The following is a 19,850-nucleotide window of genomic DNA, read 5'->3' as shown; positions in this document are numbered from 1 at the left end:
ATATGAAATTCTTAATCTCTCCTTTCTCTTTGGCAGATTAAATAACTCTTTGCATCTACAGGAAGGGGAGGGATCCGAGACCAAAAGTCTAAAAAAAATCAAAAAAGAGTGGAGGGCTGACCAGAGCACCACTCTGTCAGGACCAGGAAAAGAGAAGATGTGCTCTAAAGGAGATCCCTGGAACGAACCCAGGCCAAATAAAATGGGGCACCCCACTATCCCCTTGCTCTTCTATCTGCATATTAAATGAAAGAGCCAGGAGTGGGGTGAAATAGACCCTGAATGCCATGAATCAAAAGGCTAGAGTCATTGTGAGCATGCCCCTAAATAAAAGGCCTGTGCTGAAATAATATGAGACCTAAGGCCTAAGGAACCAAAGTAATAAGGAGAGAAATTGGGCCTAAAAACGTCCAGATGTTAAAAGTTGCAAACTGCCGTGGATGAAGGAAGCAAAACACATGTGGGCCCAAGGTGTTAATAAATCTATGGAGAGCTGCACTGACATTCTCAGAAACAGCAGTGCCCAGCATCTTAAGTGAAACGACACATTTTGCATGGCAAATAAATAAAACGTCATTTTCGTTTTTCCTCCAAATTGACAATCTGCAAAAGCAAAATGTTCACCAAAACCACTAAAAATGTGAATATGATGTTCATATCTAACAGCTATATGCTAGGGACAACTGAGTAGTGACACTTATATATATATGCTGAAACTGTGTGCCTTCTAAGAGCTTATTTAAAAGTAAAATGTGAGTTTAAAGGCAATTTGTAGCTGGGTGTATGAAATGTTCAGTCTTCAGAAATAGAACTGACCCCAGCATTCGTCCTGAAGACAGGCTTCGGTGTCATCATCAATCAAAACTATGTCTTAAAAATACAACCCTAAACACAAGAAAATAATTATTTTTGAGATGGGAGACCCGGGGTGGACCAGATAAGAGTGGGTCTGTTCTCCGGCCTTTGTGACCCTAGGTGACAAGCTTCATTAAAAAGTGCATTAACTTAGTTGTTAGCCCTTGGAATGGGTAGGATAATCTAAACACAGAACCTCTGCTGATGTCAAGTTCTCCAGGAGGGTGGGGGCCTACTCAGATGAGGAGGGAGATTGCACATTGACTACAATTGGAGAAATGTACTTTATCATGTAAAATTGACAATATTCATCGCACCACAGTCATTGTAGGATTTTTGGAAAGATGACAGTAAACTCCATCTGATCGACCCAAAACGATTTTTGTGAGAAAAACGCACCTGAAGTTACTCATGAAAATGTGATGTTGCCCTCCTGGTGAATTCCAAAGACATGAACATTTGATAAAACATGTCAATCATAATTCCTATGATGCCTGTAAAATGCCATGTTTTTCAATGTTATAGCGCTGGAGTAAATGAAAGAAAACTGTAGCTCTGCACAGGAATGACATACAGACTTCTGATTAGTGTAATTTGACTCGAAGTAAAATATTGTTGTCAAAAATGTATTCATACATGTAAAGTTTTGAAAGTTAAGGGTACTTGCAAGGTAGTGAGATTCTAAGTGCAAAAACATGACCGAGCCCACCTGTTGAAGTAAGATGATGAAGTGCTCTCCTTCCTTATGGTCCCAAAGCACTCCCATATTCCTTTGTCGTATCAGCACACAGAAGGTGGGTGGTCGTGAGCATTAGCCAATCCCTTTCACGAGAATCATGACACATTAGAGATGTCATCTGCCCTATAACTAAGCTAACTTGCCTCAGAGCAGTACTTTTGCCAATAATCCCATGAGGTGACCTGCTGTCAAAATATTGTGTGAACATCCCAGCAGAGAGAGGCCTAGCTTGCAGTGGAGCCAGGAGACATAGAGACTGATGTCCCAGCAGTGCCCTGATGCCCCCTGATGTCCAATCCTGACCTCTGCTGTAAGTAGGAATACCCCAAGCCATAGATTGTATAGGTCCTGTATTCTTTCAGCATTGTCTTAGTCATTTCCCTATTGAAAATTCCTGTTTTCCTGTGTATTTAGTTATTTTCCAATTGAAAAATCCCCTGTTGGCCCGTGTAGATCCTTAGCATATTTATCAAAATAAATCAATTAATTTCCCCATTTATTTCACGGGATCTGTACTGTTGGCAACCAACAATCTTTTCACAGTGTATTGTGAGCCGGTATAGTCATAAAGAGTTGCACAAAAGAATTATTACCATTGTGATCTGCAAAACAAATTTGTCCCTGTGTTTCAATTGTGCTCAGCAAAACGAATTTCCATTTGCATTTCCTTTTTCCCATTGCATCTGTCATCCCAACCTAAAACCGATGTTTCCATTGTGTGCTGACTAATATTCCCCAAAGCCCTGCCTGTCCTTTTGGTGTAACAAAACAAATTTACCATTTCTTTCTATGCTTTCCAATTGCAACTGTGCTAGGTAACTGAAAACCGATTTTCCCATTCTGTTCTGACCATAATCCTAAAAGCCCTGTGTTTTATTATCAGGTGTAGCAACACAAATTTGTCCCATTGCCTTTCTTTCTTCCCCATATTGTTTCTGTGACCCACAATTCCTAAATCTGATGTTTCGCTGTCACTGCCTTCCATTCAAAGAAATCAAGTCAAACTGATGTTTGGAGTATGAGGGTTGCTGGGACAAAAGTATCACTTTCCTGTCTGTTTGCATTCATTTTCCTGGTGTGCTTTGAACTGTTCTCTTGAGGGGTGGAGGGTGACGTAAAAGGTAGCTATTGTAACTGCATAGTCTGGTGTCAGTTCTGAGGTGGTACTCTACTAAGAAGGATATTTTGTCTTTGTGTTGCCACAACATTGGTGGCTGCTGTCATCCCTTGGTTCTAATTTTCTTAAATAAAAAAAATAATAAATATATTATTAATACACACCGGCCTGGTTCCTAGTCCATTGTGGCACTGGGTGTTTGTCGAGGTTGTGTGCTAGACGGGTTGGAGGCGTTACCACAGTGAACCAAATAAAAACTCATAGTGATTTGTTGTGCGCCACATTCATTTTAGGGGAAGGAGTTCTCTGATTTGATTGTGACCATACAAAAAACCATGACACCAAGGCCCTGAGTTGAGTGCTCAGAGGTTACCATTCTCAAGGAATGAGTAAAAGAAGTGCAGAAGGGGTGGGTGGAGTGCAGAGGCCTAGGGGCAAGTGCCAGGACTGGATGGGGGATGCGTGGTGGCTGACATATGTGTGGCTCTAAAGGTGCAGCAGGCGACCAGTCAGCAAACTGAGCTGAGTAATGGAGAGAGGGAGGAGGGCAGCAGGAAAGAATAGAGAGGGGGTTAAGTAGGGAGAGGGAGAGAGAAGGAGGAAGAGAATAGGAAGGTCTTGAGGAGTTTACAGAACTTAAGGTGATCAGGCTCAAGACGGAGAGAGGCAGGGAGGCTGTTCCAGAGGGAAGCACCTGCATGGGAAAAGGGTTCTACCCCCAAATCTGTGTTTTGAGAATCGGCTCATCCGGAGAGAGTTAGAGGAGGATGAGTGGAGAGCTCTAGAAGGAGAGTATTTAGGGAGAGAAAGTTGTAGATAGTGTGGGCCCCGGCCCCAGAAAGCCTTGTGGACTATGCAGAGGGTCTTGAACTTGATCCGTGCGGGCACAGCGAGCCAGTGGAGGGATTTCAGTGCTAGAGAGATGCGGTCCCTGGGCTTGAGACCAAGGATAAACCTTGCGGTTCTGTTCTGGATGAGTTGTAGAGGTCAGAGAGTGGACGTAGGAATATTGAGAAAGAGACTGTTACAGTAGTCCTGTCTAGAAAAAACCATGGCGCTGGAGACGGTAAGCCTCTGGGGGAAGATGAGAAAATGTTGAATACCTCTGAGGAGGTGCAGCTGGTAGTGGGATTTTTTAGAGTTGTGCGAGATGTGAGAGGAGAAGGAGGGAGTGGAGTCAAAGATGACCCCAAGATTTTTTGCCCTACTAGTGGGTGGGGTGCAGGGCCAAGGGAGGCCGGCCATAGTGACAGTGGGAAGGCAGGAGCAGGGGTCCCAATGAGGACGATCTCTATCTTGCTGGCATTGAGACAGAGATAGTTTGCAGCACAACTAGACTGAATTGCAGACAGACAGTCAGGGATGAGCGAGGAGGAGGGCAAGGGTAGCCTGAAAGAGAGCTGTGTGTCAGCCGCATAACACTGAAAGTTGTAGGTGATTATTTCATTTACAACACGACATATGAGCACCGAAGAGGACAGTTTAAAACAGTGAAGTCATGTCAAAATAATGGCTATGCACAAACCTTCAAGGGTGACCATGTGACTCCAAATAACCAGTACTGCATTATTCCTCTCTTGAGAGAGCACCCAGAAGGCATTTGTTTGCTGAATGAAAGCACAGAATGTGGGCAGTAGAGACTTGCTGGTATGGAGGCACCTGATCACGCTAATCACATCAGATTACGAGAATATGGACTAACACTAAAACTAATGTTTAACATGAGATAAGATGCAACAGGTTCAAAATTGAGCACAGATGGGAGCTATTTAGCTCATGATTCTAGCTTAGAAGTGCCCGTTTGCTTGACACCAGCTGCTACCACAAGCCACTTTTGGCTCACCAGACCAACTGATGCTGAACAAACACAACTATGTGAATCTAACTCTGCTTTTTGGACAATCTATGCACGAACATTAGGACACATCTATATGACATTTAAAGCATAAGGGGACATAAATGATGGGGAACATGATAAGCATGCATTTTATGTGGAAGCTAGATTTTCAGAAAGCTATGTACTAGCTGCTCGTTTCCCAGTGTTAGATCCTGGCCACTGGTTAATGTTGGATACCAAGGAGCTGCTCTCAGCTCATGCTTCCCAATCTTAATTTCGATCCCTGTACAAGAAGAAATACCATTATATTGTTTTGCTCTTTCTGGTAGTACTGCTGCACTAACTCTTGCCGCTTCTGAAAAAGCACACATTTACGTAAACAAGGCAGAAAAACAATGGTTTTAAAACATTACAGATTAGTTTGAATATCATGAGCCAATAAAAGCCACAGTTAAAAATGATGCTCGCATGAAAATGAATCCAATAATCACTTTACCTAAGCACATGGGAAGCAAATAAAACCATGGTTTAATAATTAGGGAAAGACAGAATCCATGGTTCTGGTAAGAGAAGATGGAGATTAAGCGGTTAATTATCTAGGCGGGGTGAAGCACATGTTCATGGGCAGCCGGAGAACTTGAAAAAAAGATACCTGTAAACAGCACAAGGTCGGGAGAACTTTTCACCCTCTTCACTGGGGTTATTTTAACAGCAGAAATAGAGCGCGCACCGAGAGGTACTTCCACTGCTGCAAACAGAAAAACGAAGAGTAGATGTGCATCCGGGAGCGAAAGCAATCAGGAACATGCCACTAGCGTACAATTCCCCGGGGGAATGAGGAATGACAATCACAGGAAATGTCATACACAAAGCAAGCCCAGAGAAGTGATGTCATCTTTAAAAATAGAGGGCAAACTTTCATTCAGGAAGTAGAGCATTTGCACTGGTTACAGGCGCTCAGGCGCGGGGTCCTCCTTCCAAAACAATGGTTGCCAATCTGACGTCCAGCCAACGCGCTCTCTATACAACGTTTTGATTTGCTTAAATGAACACAGATTTAGTTAGATGACGCTGTCGATTCACAGTTGCAGTCAGATTTAGTTAGATGACGCTGTCGATTCACAGTTGCAGTGTTTATTTACCCCGAACATGACCCCTTCAAGGATAGGAGAATTAAACTGTTGTGGTTTGATGCAAACATAAAAAGGCTCATCCTGTAGTGCGTTATTTTACACGTTTTTCATACTGTGGCAAATCACCACCATTGCAGTCTTAGAGCTACTACGCTTTTCCGGGAGTTGGCATATTGTGCCCATGCAGTGCTCTCCAGACCTCAGTGTGCAGAAAGAAACCGAACAGTGTAAAGTTGAGAAGATGGAAAAGAGGGGTTCAGCGGTACAGACCAAAGGGAGGAGAGACCAAGAGGATGGGGGAGGGTGAAGAATGATCACTTGCGCATATCAGTCCTGTTGGGTAGTCCATAGAGATTATGATGTAGAAAATACGGCTTTATTCTAAAGTGAACAGGATTAACAGGAGTCTATTACAAGACAGATTTTGAGAACAGGAACGTTAGCGCACTATACAATATTTAGATGCATGTCAGGCTCAAGATGTAGAACAGTCCTAAAAGATTTGGTGGTTTCAGTGCTTGATTTGTATAAAAACAATAATAAGTGCTGGGGCTCAAAGATTTACTAACACACCCATGACACGTCAGGATGGGCAGCTCCCCGCCCACTGCTGCCATCACCCACTGCTGCTCCACCTGCTGTCAACATATATGGGGTTAAAGCTGCCACCCCCAGCGAATTTTTTTGGTTGATATATGTACTTTGCCACTACAGCAGAAGTGTGATTTACAAATACCAATCAACATACACATGAAATAACATGTGTGTCTTGACATGAGACAAATGTCTCACTTGGCCTCATTACGAGTTTGGAGGTAGCCATGGAGCTATTAGCTATTAGCTCCATGGCTGCCTCCAAACCGGCCTCCTTTACCGGGTTCCTGCAATGGGGACTTACCGGGTTACTCCGACATAGGAGGACCCAGTAAGTCCTCCTTGCAGGAACCATTCCCCATTCCCATTTGAGCCCCCATAGGGCTCAATGGGAATGGGGATGGAGGTAACAACTGGCACATTATGAGTATCCCACTGTTACCTCCTTCTTCTCCTCGCGGGACCCGGAAAGCACGCCTGGTTTTACCAGGCGTGCGATCCGGGTCCCGCGATGGGAACCCTGTAATCAGCCCTGACGGAATGAAGGGGGCCGGTCCCGTACCAGCCCCCTTCTTTCCGTCAGCGCAAACCTTATAATGAGGCCCACTGCGGGCCTCATTCCGAGATTGGAGGTAGCCATGGCGCTAATAGCGCCATGGCCTCCTCCAATAACGGTACCAAATCTGCCCTCATTCAATGGGGACTTACCGGTCTAGTCGGACCTTTGCGGGACCGGAAAGTCCCACCATTCCCCATTCCCATTTGAGCCCCCATAGGGCTCAATGGGAATTGGGAAGGTGCAAGTAACGGTACCGCAATTTGCAGTACCGTTATTTGCTCCCTGGACCCTTTGCGGCTCCCGCTAAGGCCGCCTGCTAAAACCAGGCGGCCTTAGCGGGATCCGCAAAGGGACCTCAGAATAGGGCGCAAAGGGATTACCAGCACCGGTGTCCTTACCAGTGCCCGGTATCCCTTTGCGCCCACCTCGGAATGAGGCCCTGTGTCTTTAAACACAATCATCATTTACATGTTGCTCTGATTCTAGCTATAGGTGTTTATTATGTGACTGGCAGTTACTATAATAAAGTTGCCAAAACGCCATATCATAATCATATGGCGTCTGAGACAATAAGTGCTGGGGCTCAGAAATGAGTGCCAGGGCTGAGCCCTGGCAAACACCCCCATAAATTAAGAATTGTGTGGCTTACATGGCAAATAAGGGGCCTAGGATGATAACTGTGAACTTGCCATGGCAACGAGCATTGAGAGTGTGTCACTCTGCAGTATTATGCACATGATCTTATTTAGTGTAACCTTAACTTTAATATGCCCTGCGAACACATTTGCAACAAAATTCCTAAAATAGAGATTTTTAGCGCATGGAAATCATGAACAACCTCTTCTAAAAAAATTTGAACGCTCGAAATGCAGTGAGTGATCTCTATTATTGACTCCATTACCTGGCAGCCTAACAACAGGCCCAGCATACAATATTTTATTTTAAAGCAGCGTGCTCATAGCTTTATAGGCTGTGGGTGCATATGGGGGAGGCAACAATCCTTCCTTGGATGTCTTTATCTTCACCTCAGTGGCTGAGGGCTTCATGTATATTGATCCCCCAGTAAGGCTCGAGTGAAATCCTTCTTCTTCGGGTATATGTATATATGTTTTCTTCGGGTATATGTACCAATTCTTCCAGAGCGGATTGCTCCATATCAAGCCTCATGTAATGGTCCAATCTTGGCTTCTGTGACAAGAGTCTTCCTGCTGATGTCAGTCCCAGAGGGCTTCGTCTGCTACAAGTGGGGAGGAGGCACATGAGGGGCACCTAAGAGATTCCAAGATGGTGGGACCTTTCTCCTGACAGTAACTTATCTATTTGGCTAATCTAGGCCCTCCTTCTCCCCTGTTTGACTTGCATCAAAGAGGCTTGAGTAATTTACCTCCGTGGCATGATTTCTCTATTGCTCTGGCAAGGCTTCCTTTGAAGCATTGGTCCCTTCCTGATCTTCTTTCGGGCACATCCGGTTTTCTTGAGAAGGTGAAAAGCCTTCCTAGAGAGAGGAAATGAATCTTCCAGTGCTGGGTCCAAATGGTTTGTTTTGGTTAAAACTCAGCCCATATCAGTGATACACAAAACATTGACAGTTGAAGGAGTCAGTAGACACCAGGTTGACAATAAAATGACATTAAAAGGGTTGTGGCCAGTATAACGATATGGTCCCATAGGACACCATATCAAACCAGATATGGCTTATGCTTGTTTATTAATCAACTGCCAAAAGGCCATGGGGTTTCTGGCGGTTAAGACGAAGGTACTGAACTCTGATAAGCCATTTCAGTTTTAGATGTATTAAAGTCCTAACTTTCCCTATGCTATAGGGCATCCCTACCTAAAACCACTAGCTAAGGTGCTCATCAGTCGCCAGCAAATGTCTTAACAGAAACTGGACACCATCCAAAACGAAACCTAACTGACCAACCACTATAATAACAACTAAAGACAGGAGAATGATTCCCTTCTCCTGTGGCTTGTTTTGCTTCTCGCAAACTTTTATTTCAATAGTCAATCTTCATATAGTCTCTGGCGATTGTTTTGATTACTTCATACAATTTGCACAATACTTTGCTTGGTTTCTCCTTCCTTTGATTATTACCCTTATGGGGTATATCACTCTCTTCTTGATTCTCTCTACAAATATGTGTTCTCTTCTTTTCCTCTGGTAAACAGATTCACCATTCATAAGTCTCTCCTTCTATTTGACTTTCCTGGGCTTTATTGACATAAGACTGAGTATTCCAGCATTGATTCTTATTCATTTCTTGAGGTTCCACTATTTGGATCTTTTATCTGGACTGAGACGAGTAAGAATGCTCACATAATGATTTTCATTCACCCTTCTTGGCTTGATTTTCACAGTTTGTTTACTTTGAATGGGACGATTATTATTAGTCCCATACTGATTCTTGTTATCCCCGTTACCTGGGAATTATTTGGACAACGTCACTGGGCCATCCAGGGCTCAGTGTCGCTTCTCTGTATCGCCAGCTTTTTCTTTTTTCCTCCTTTAGTGTTTCCTCTTTTATGTTGTTGTCGAAGATAGTCACAAGGTACTTCCCGTACCGTTAGATTCCGTGATTTTGTCTTCAAAGTGGTTTCAGCATTGGTTGGGTGACTCCTGGTCCACAACAAGTCTTTCGTGGTCATGCTACCACCTTCAGTGTTACTTTCTCTCTGTAGGCTCCAGGACGCTCCCTGTCTGATTGTTGCTCTTGTTCTCTTCCAGGAAAGGTGTTGAGCATATATCTCGGCTTTGGGTTCCTTCCTCAATACAGGACGTTGCACGTCCTATACTCTCTCTCGCCTCCAGGTAAGGCGCTGCACGTCTGATTCAGTTTCTGCCTTCCCAGCAAAACGCTGTGCGTCTGGTTCTCTCTCTGCCTTCCCAACAAGACGCTGAGCATCTGGAACATCCCCGGCAACCAGTAGTCCTGCCTTTTTGTAACTTGTAGGCTTTTCTCTTTGCCAGCCTCCTCCCTCGCTATGGATAATGTATGCTTGGGACTGCTCCCACGTACATTCGGGTCTTCCTATATCGCTCTTGCTTGGCCTTCTTGCCCCAGTGGAACATGATACCTCATTTAAAGAGATATTCACCGTTTCTGAATAACAATACTGGTTTCTTCTTTAAATCGGTTGCCATAGCAAATGTTTTCAGAGATATTATTATCGGAACGGTAGTCCTGATCCCCAAAGAGGACTCTCTCCCAATGAGATCCCACATGCCTCAACCCCTAGACCCTAGGCAGGGTATTGTGGAGTGGGCTCACCTCCCTGGCCTCACAGGGGGGTGGGAGGGCTCCCGGTTGGGAGGGCTTACCCTTGGGGATAAGGGAGGAATTCCTGCAATTCATCACAGGCTATACAATTATTTATCATTTGGATTTCAATTTCCAATGGTTAAGGGCAGCTCCTAGCTGTTAGAATATTGGGTTCTAGCAGGCTGTTTGCAGGAATACACATGTTACTCTGTAACTGCAATTTTGTCAAACTACAAGTCAGCTGGTACGTATGTAAGTAGACAGTCCCAGCAGTGATTCATGTTTGCACTTTAGTTTTTCGCATGTGGCTTTATGAAAATGGGTCTGATTTGCAGAGTTCAGTTTAACAGGCAAAATTATCAGCATCATTTTGATTTGCAAAAATTGAAAAAGTTTGAGATCACTACCCACATAGTTGTCATTCTGTCACATGCGCCAACAATGGTTCAGTAAATCCTTCTAATGCTCTGGCTCATCATCAAGGCAAAAGTACCTACTTATGCAATCTGCACTGGAGTGCTGAGATCCAGGCATGCTGTATGTCCATATTCAACCCTTGTAAGGAGGACATGGCCCAAAGCAAAAGCATGTTTTATAAGTACCTGAGAGGCCTGTGGTTTATTTGTACATTAAAGTGAGACCATACAATGTAGGGTTTTAACTTTGAAATGGACCAAACCACTGAAAATGCCTCTTTTTCAATTGTGTTCCAGTTTCCCTCTCTCTTTTTTGACAGTCACATGCTAATGTAGGCAACAGCTGTTCAACACCTGCCGAGTTTAGCTGCGCTACAACTGCTCCAATTCCAAATTAGCAGACATATGTCTGGATAATACATCCCTGTCAATAATCTGGGAGTGTTAGAACAAGGGTCCTTTAGCTTCTGAAAAGCTGTATGCCTAGAGGAATACAGGTAACCTTCTTTGGCATTTTCTTGGATGTCCAACCATTCAAGGAAAATACCCCTTACTATTGGATGAAAGTACAATACTACCCAATGAGGCCAAATAATGCTCTTACCTGGGTCTGAGTGGTGGTAATGTCCCAGTCCTGGACCACTTGCACCTTTGCTTGAAGGGGCTGTTACTTACCACCACCCATATAGTGTCATAGATAAATTGAAGTGCCCTGCGCTATCTGGCACTTTAAAGCATTGATAATGAAGCCAGCATTCAGCATGGTCTGAAGCACCTGTTTTAGATGGGGTAAATGAATCTCCATAGGCGGACCAGAGGATTGCTCTGGAAGACCTCTTCCCATCTGACGAGCCTTCTTTCGAGTGCGCGGGCTGAGAGGAGTCGCAGTAGAAGTACGCGTCCCAACGATGATATGGGCGTAGACACTCGAGGCAAAGATCGTGAGGGTCTCCCTCCCTGTAATGGTAACCTGTAGAAACCAGTCTGACAATAAAATGAAACCAAAAGAATTTTGGCCAGAATAACTGTAAAGTCCCATAGACCAACAAATCAGATCAGATATGGCTTATATTTATGTATTAATTAAACTGTCACCAAACCTTGGAGGTACATATATCATTTGGATTAGGGCTCCCCATGGATAAGGGCAGCCCTGGCTGTTGGAACATTGGAACCAATAAGCTGTTTGAAATACTGCACGTTATTCTGTAACTGCCATGTTGCCAAATTACAAGGCAGCTTCTGGGGATGTCAAGTGGCAATCCGAACAGAGATACAGGTTTGCACTATGCTTTTTCATCATGGAGCATTATGAAACTAAGCTTGATTAACAGTGATCATTTTCAGATGCAGAATTATTAGCATAATTTTGAATTAAAGTTCAGGATCGTCACTATGTGCACATGGCATTCTGTTACAGGCTGCTTGTGGTAATGTGCAGAGAGAAGAAAATGTTATAATCAGCTAAAATTACTGCAGTTAGGAAGACCATCATGAGGGAGGCAACCAAAGAATCAGCAGTCTCTTGCAATCAGTCTTCCATTGATTATGTGGCATAACGTTCTCTCAAGCAAAAGTCAGAGTCAGAAAAAGGTTCCACTGTTGCGACTCAACTTGGTGGATGCTTGCAATGGAGAACTTATCTTTAATTTGATCCACATGAAAAGCACCACTGCCAGAGGTCAAAGCAAGACGTACAGCCCTCAGGCAAGCACAGCTGACTGTCCCAGACATTTATTTTTGTTAGGATCCGAATGTTTCAGAGAGGTCACTGGCGCAGATGTTACTGGCAAAGTCACAGTCCCCATATGAGCTTGATGAATTATTCTTATCGCACTCACATTTCTCTGATGGACTTTGCGTTTCCCTAGAATGCCAAAAAATGAGAGACATACTCTAACTACTTGCGTAGACCCACTGCAGTTAAACAATTAAGACCTTATTTGAGCTCACCTACTTGCCTGTCTCTGAGACCATTCTGCAAACCTTCCTCAAGAAGTACTACTGAGACACTGTTTCTGAATTCCTTGTGAATGTAATATTGCTGTCAACACACTAAAATCTTTTCTTTTAATCACTTTCTCTATACATTGTGCTGTTACTCCTACTGATGTAACAGTAAACTGAGAAAGTAAACGTGTGCAAACATTCACTATCTGATAGTAAAAACACAGTTTCATGTAATGCTGGTGTAGCCTCTGTCTGTTAGTTTTTTCCTGGCCCGGAAAGCCTAGTATTATAAATATGCCAGGAACTGACTCACTGATAACACCCCACCATCCCAGATCAGCTGCTCTGGTGGGGCGCTTACAACCATGCAGGTAGAAGGGTCAATACAGGAGATGGGCCACTCCCTGAGTTCCTTGATAATTAACAGACACAGACACCAGAGTGAATTTTTATAGCAACCACAAAGGGGTCCCTCTTTATTAAACATGCTCTTATAATACCCTAGGATTCCCCCGGCGTGAGCTCCATCTAAGCAGGCACCAGGTACGTCAGCTCACCCTTCCTTGGTGGGGTCCCACCGTCCCAGGGACCCTAAGGATGAGCTTGCTGCAACAAATCCCCTTCCTAAACTCAGGTACCACCCACATGGAGAGTGAGGCCAGAGGATAGCCTCTGTGGGTGGTCCCATCTTGTAAGGTGGCCTTGGGCAGGCTGCAAACCTATACACCACCTCACGCCAGGGTGCCCCCCCTCATCCCCTATTTAAACGAATGGCCATCTGATCTATTCCTACTTAACATTTACCCTACTTAACCATGCAGAATTATACGCATAGCATACTTACATATAGACATACTACACAAACACAAAATACAATGTCACAATGGGGTGACTGCTGCAGACAGCCACCCCTTCACAGTACCTTCAGGTCTGTCCAATGTGCAGGGCTGCTCCTGATGACGCTGGCTGTTGACTGGGCCCTGACCCACAGATGATGGGTGAGGCCTGGTCCTTTCCTTTTCTTCCAGGGTGGCCCCATACACCACGTGGGGCCTCTGCACATGGGGACCACCCACACTCACTGATGCGACTCGCTGTATTTCTATATTATTTAGGGTGGGCTATTATTTATATTTAGGGTGGGCTATTATTCAGGGTGGGTGGTTTAGGGTGAGCTATTATTTAGGGTGGCCCATTTAGCCCACCCAACATCACCGCCACGACCCACGGCCTCCTTTTAGTCCATGGGTGAGCCCCGTTGGCTGGGGGCCCACCCAAAGTCACAGAGCGGCCGAGCACCTTTATCAGAGCCAGCAGCATCCCTGTTGCTATGGGGAACCTGCCGCGCTCATTGCAGTGAGTCAGGCATCCTCCTGGCCTGCCCCTTCAGCAATGCGTTGTCTTCACCCGGGCCACTCTGCGGTGCAGCCCCTGGGCTTTCTTCACCCGGGCTGCTCAACTGAGCAACCCGGTACTTACATACTGCTTCCTCTTCACCGCCAGCCTCTTCACCTGGGCTGGCGGTGGTACCAACCCAGGGCTTCCGCTGCGCCTCTCTGCAACATCCAGAGCTGCTCCTGGCATATGTAGTTTAGGAGGATTTTCTCAATAGCAGGCCTCCCGGGTAGTTTTGCTGGCCACGAGGTGCGCCTTTGGGGGCACGGCCAGGCAGCCGGGTCAGGGCAGCTCCCCACATGCGGTCCTGGCCGGGCTGTTCTTGATGGGCCCAGGCAGCCACTGCCATGAATGAATCTGTGGCCCGTCCAGTCTGGCCGCCGGGCGGGCTGACAGGCACCACGGCCCAGGGTGGCCGAACCGCTCCTGGCACAGCAGTTTGGCCCCACTGCATAGTCTCTGCGGGGGCTCCCTTTGCGCCGCCCAGCACTTTTCAAAGGATTAAGGGCCCCAGGGGGGCGTTCAAGACAGCAATCCCCAGGTAAGTCTTTTTCTTTTCTCTTCAACTCTTCTTTCAACTGTCTTTATTTTTAAATCCGGCTGGATTCTTTTTCTCTCCCTCGCCCAGCCCATTCTTGGGCAGGGGAGTTATTTTCTATTGTTCTATCTTTTACTTTTACTTTCAACATTCCATCCAGCCCCATGGTGGGCTGGATGTTTTCTTCCAACACTTATATATATAAACACACACAAACACACACACACACTTAATAAAGTTTTTATTACCCAAGTGTATGTGGCTTTCTTTTCTGTGTTCCCACAGAGGGCCAGCATGTAGCCCAACTAGCCGGGCCCTGTGGGGTCACAGGCTACATTGGCAACATCTGCCTTTACAGTTTCTCTCTATGAAATGCTACTACCCAATGCAGTAGTACTTCGATTATCGGACCTCAAAGAATGAGTAAGACATGCAGACATAAGAACCTGTGAACTACATGTTTAACACAGATTTCGGAATCAATAAACTGGTTGACTGGGCTCCATACGCCCAAAACTTCAGAAAGCTCAATCCCTCGATTGCAGGCCTAAGCTTGAGCTGTGGTGTATTATCTGTGCTCCTTGTGCTCCCGATTGTCTCCTTCCTTCACTACAACTACTTCTTTGTTCATTGCAGAGAGATCTAGAATGGAAGGGAAGAAGATTCACAGAAGGATGGTTGAGATAAGAACAGGGAAATGTGGGGTCCTTTACTGTGTAATCATGGCAAAGGTACACCTATCTCTTGCTCCTGTCATCATTGCCTATGCCTCATCTTGGTGATGCAGAGCCCATGAAGACATGCAGCAGGTTCCCACAGAGACCCCCAGAGGGCAACTCAGGTGACGAAGCAAGAAGCCGGGCAAAGGCATGGATGCAACCAAAGCGACTACATTAGGTGTACCCCTTAGCGCCACCTCCCTGCAACCCTCACAGTCTGAAAGCCTGCCCTCCGAGAAACCAGCCCAGCCACCTTCCCATATGTGCTGTCAGGTTAGCGTGACCACAACACTGCTTAAGGAACAGTTCAAGCGTGGCAACCAAAGAAAGAATACCTTGAACTGACATTGACCGTCAATACCAGTGAGCTCTGCATATGAGGAACGTGCCCTCATCCAAACAAACTCAGAGCATTGAAGGGATATAAACACAGAACTGTTCGCGGACCAACGGAGGGACACAACTCTACTTACTGAATTTGTTGCAAACAGTTTTTGAAGATGCCATTAATAGTGGATTCCCCTGAACGCTTTTTGCCATCACCTGGGCAACCAGCTATACCCTGGGTAGAGTGGAAAGAATATTGGGGAGAACTACTTGAACGATGTGGCGCATGAGGGGCTGACTGCAGATGGTAAGAAATGATTGCTACTTCATGTCCTAGGCCCAGAAGAGCAAAGAAGTTTTGAGAAATCACCCCACTCAGGGAAGAACAAGGTATAGGCCACACGAATGCGTACGAAAGAGCACTGAAATAATTAGACAATTACTATTTACCTAAAAACAGTATTGCCATTAACAGATACTAGATGAGGTACCTTAAAAACCCTTGAGGCAAGCAGACGAAGGAGCAACTATTCCTTCCTACCCAACGTAAGCAAGTCTTGAGCGCAATGGAGTCATTACTGTACATGCAAAGAGGGGTGATAGTGAATTGGGGTGAGGGAGGAAAACAACACGATGAGAGGAGAGAAAAGAAAGGGTAGCAGCAAAGACTTGAAGTAGAAAAACGAGCAGAGGTAAAGACAGTAATAATAAGTAATAATACAATTGTATGAGCAACATACTGCAATTTGTCGGGAAGTGAAGAAGTAACAATACTGGAGCTAGGCACTTAATGACATGATGGTAAGAAAGAGGATTGGTGGGTGGGAATGGAGTTTGCGAGAAGTGCATGGTTTAATACATATGTAGGGTCCGATGAAATCCAGCCCCGGTTTCTGTTTCTCTAGAAAATGCCTTGATTCCGCAAGCACATTCTATGTGATGTTGAATATCATATTGTCTGGTTACATTTTTTAGCCATAATATATAGAGTACATAATGTGGTAGTGTACCCTATATACTATTTCAGTTGATCTTTCTAGGTGTATGTATATGTGATGTTGTGATGTCTTAACTTCTCTCAAGAAGGATATCAGGAGTCTATGGGCCTCATTACAAGTGTGCCGGTCCGGAAACAACGGTGCCGGTAAGCCTACCAGACTGGCACACTACGGGTTTGCCTGTCAGAGCCGCTGTGCGTGACAGACCCTGCCGGACACAGCGACCACAGTAAGAAAGTCGTAACAGAAGCACCGGCACTGATATTAACTCTGCCGGTGCTTCCATGTCCCCCATTCCCATTGAGTCCCATGAGACTCAATGGGAATGGGGAATTACAATTTACTGGCACCTGACTTTCCGGAACGTCGGAGTTGTAAGCCCACGGTGTTACTGGCAAATCAGGCACCAGTCAATCTTACAAGTCTGGCTGCAACCTGCCGGTTTTACCGGCACCGTTACCGCCGGACTTGTAATGAGGCACTATGACTGATTTCTGCATACACCAATGTGATAGGTAATACAGTACTTTTCTGTTGAAGGCATTCAAATTTATAACACAACAAGCAACAACAAATTCGAAGGAGATTAAACATAATATAGACGGTATAATCTTTCATCCTCACCAAGATCAATGAGCACTACTAAAAATACTGAGGCTGCTTCACAGATTACACAATGCATTTGCAAGCCTCCGACACATCCTAAAATACATGTGCAATAATTGCACGCCTTCTCAAGCGGTGAAGTAGCCATCTGTCCTTACCTTTCTCTTGTCCATTGCTGCTCGGTATCAGCCCATTTACAACTGTGTTTGAGAGATTGACTTCATGTTCTGAAAGAGAGTGTGAAGAACGTCTCTGAGTATGACGACACAATAAGAATGCAATTACAATGCTCCTTTGCCTTACATGGACACGTTCTGCCTGGCTCTGCGTGCTGCTCTCCTTTAGCAGGATTCAGCAGGCCTCGTCAGCCTTAAAACTCCCATTTCCTTTCTCTCACCATCAAGCAACAGTGAACAAAACTAGCCTTTCCATGATAGGGGGGAGTTGGAAAATACCACTGTAAGCAATCAGAATCACTCACATGACACAGCAGTGCAGAGCTTAGAACGTCAGCACCACTGCCAGCTGCATTATGGTAACATCCATTTCATGCATTCGTTTTTCTGATTTATAAAAGCAGCTTTTTTCCATTTATTGTTTTTAACTCTTTGTGTTGCTTCTAAAATACACTTTTTGAGTATTACAGCATATTTACATCTTGACTATGTTCGGGTGTTAGGTGCTCAGTTTGAATATGAGCATCTTTTTGTGTGCAAACAGTCATGAGTGTTATGTTCATTCGCTGGTGGTGCAGTGTCCCTGGTGGCTCAGTGCAGAGCTGGTGTATGGCTTCTGAGCTGGCGAGTAGAAGCCTGCAACAGTTTATGCAGTTGTCTGTCTTCCCTATGCTCTGGTGACCAATCACATGCCGTGACATGCGCCCCAACCACTGCCCATTTTGAGTGCAGTTCCCCCAATTCTGAACCATCGATGTCTTTCTCACAATGTAGGATAGTAGCTGGATTGTTTCACTTCCTGGGGCATTTAAGGTCAAAACGAAATTGGAAATCACATTGATGGATAGATTGGACACATCAGACAGTAAAAGGCTTTGATGAACTTAAAGCACAGAGAACTGCATTTGAAGTTTGTTGTACGACAAATATGTTTTCTAAGATGCAAACATACGCTGGTATGGCTTCTTCTACAAATGGAAGGCAGCTTGTGCAGGATCGGTTAAATATGCCCCTAATTTACATATATGTTGACATCATTGCAAGTGACATCACATCTTTGCAACTCAATGGCACTATGGGAAGTTGCATTACAAGAATTTTATTTATGTATTTATTTATTGTGCATTTTTGCAGACATTGCAACTTTACACACAAGAGAAAAAAAAGGAAAAGAAAACAAAACAAAACAAAACAATCACTTACTAACAGAATATTGATGCAATGAAACACAGTAGTAGAAATATTTGATGTATAAAAATAGAAGGTAAGAAAGAAAAAGAGGTGAATTATACGTTAAAAATTATACATATGGTCATGAGACCAGCATCATTAAAATAAACCACAAAACAGGCAGTTGGAAAAGTATAATCAAGATCTAGTCGTGGAAGGGGTTCACTGGGTGGATGAAGACATATATACGACAGGCTGAAGTGGTCTATTTAGGCATCAAAGTAAAAGTTTTCAATGACACCATTACAACTGATCTGTATCAGAATGTTACAAGTACGAATGCAGTCCTGCATGCTAGAAGTGCGCATCCAACTTGTCTTAAAAACAGTATTCCTATTAGAACTGGGGACCAGGCGAGATCTGGACCCGCAGGAGCGGAGGAGGAGCCCGGCTCCCCCACGCTGGGAAGCCTGGAGAAGCTGGAGCGGCCCCTCGGCAAGCGGGACATCCAGAGCATCGGAGTAGCCCCGCCCTGCAGCCAGAGTGAATCGGACCGGGGAAGACGGAGAGAGAGAGCCGCAGCCTGCGTTCGCCAAGGAAGGGAGGACACACGAGATCCGAGGGCCAGAGAAGGGCAGCGGGATGGCAGATCAGATCGGGACCGCCCACCACAGATCTTCAGGTATGCGGCCCGGGGGGGGAAGCGGTGTCTAAGGCCCCACTATCTATCATTATCTGCAGCAAGCCCTGAAGGCCTGAAGCACACGGAGGGGCAAGCCCCTCCCCCCACCCCCGGCGCTGCCGAAGAGAGCCACAGTGTCCGCACACAGACACGGAGGAAGAAAGCAACCACACCCCTATCAATAGTGGCAATATAACAATAGATCGAACATAAGGCTAAAGAACATGGCAGAATCAGTAGAGGACCGGGACCTGAAAGAGGCAGTCCAACAGGTATTCAAAGAGATCCAAGACGCAAAGGAAGAGGAAGAAGTACCCATAGACAGGGTTCACCGAGTGGGCCCAAAGCGAGCAGGAGAACAGGGCGTAAGGCCAAGAGATGTTCTAGTGGCCCTCTCATCATATCCCCAAAAAGAGCAGATCCTGAGGAAAGCCCGGACTATGGACCGCATCAGAATGAACGGGGTGGAGGTGCAGCTGTATCAGGACCTGGCACAGATCACCCTACAGAAGCGCAGAGACATGGGCCCAGTAGTAAGATTCCTAACGGCAAAGCAAGTAAGATACAAATGGACATTCCCCTTCGGGCTGCTGTTCACATGGGAGGAAAAGCAAAGGAGGGTAACGACCTGTGAGGAAGGGAGGCAAATACGATGCATACACGATCAATAGGAAGAACCTGAATGAAGAAGGAGAGACAACAAAACCCGGAATGGGTCGGAATGGCATTAGAAAAACAACGAAAGAAAAAGGAAAGGTCCACCGTCAAGGGAGAGA

The 19,850-nt window shown here is 45.3% G+C and overlaps 1 protein-coding gene across 15 annotated transcripts in view; it reads right to left on the bottom strand.

The window, feature by feature from the left end:
• The window catches only part of SORBS1 (sorbin and SH3 domain containing 1), an 862,221-nt gene that overhangs the window by 666,247 nt on the left and 176,124 nt on the right, over positions 1-19,850 (bottom strand). For all 15 annotated transcript variants that reach the window (XM_069610575.1, XM_069610579.1, XM_069610580.1 and 12 more), the window contains exons 3-4: positions 17,205-17,273; positions 5,201-5,296 (exon numbers count right to left, since the gene is read on the bottom strand). In XM_069610575.1, coding sequence (XP_069466676.1) covers positions 5,201-5,296; positions 17,205-17,273 — 165 coding nt within the window. The remainder of the gene's footprint in view (positions 1-5,200; positions 5,297-17,204; positions 17,274-19,850) is intronic.

This window comes from Ambystoma mexicanum, chromosome 8 (genome assembly GCF_040938575.1).
Source record: "Ambystoma mexicanum isolate Mex_15411 chromosome 8, UKY_AmexF1_1, whole genome shotgun sequence".
Lineage (NCBI taxonomy): Eukaryota > Metazoa > Chordata > Amphibia > Caudata > Ambystomatidae > Ambystoma > Ambystoma mexicanum.
The sequence above is the reverse complement of the archived record's forward strand: the minus strand, read 5'-3'. Positions and strand labels throughout refer to the sequence as shown.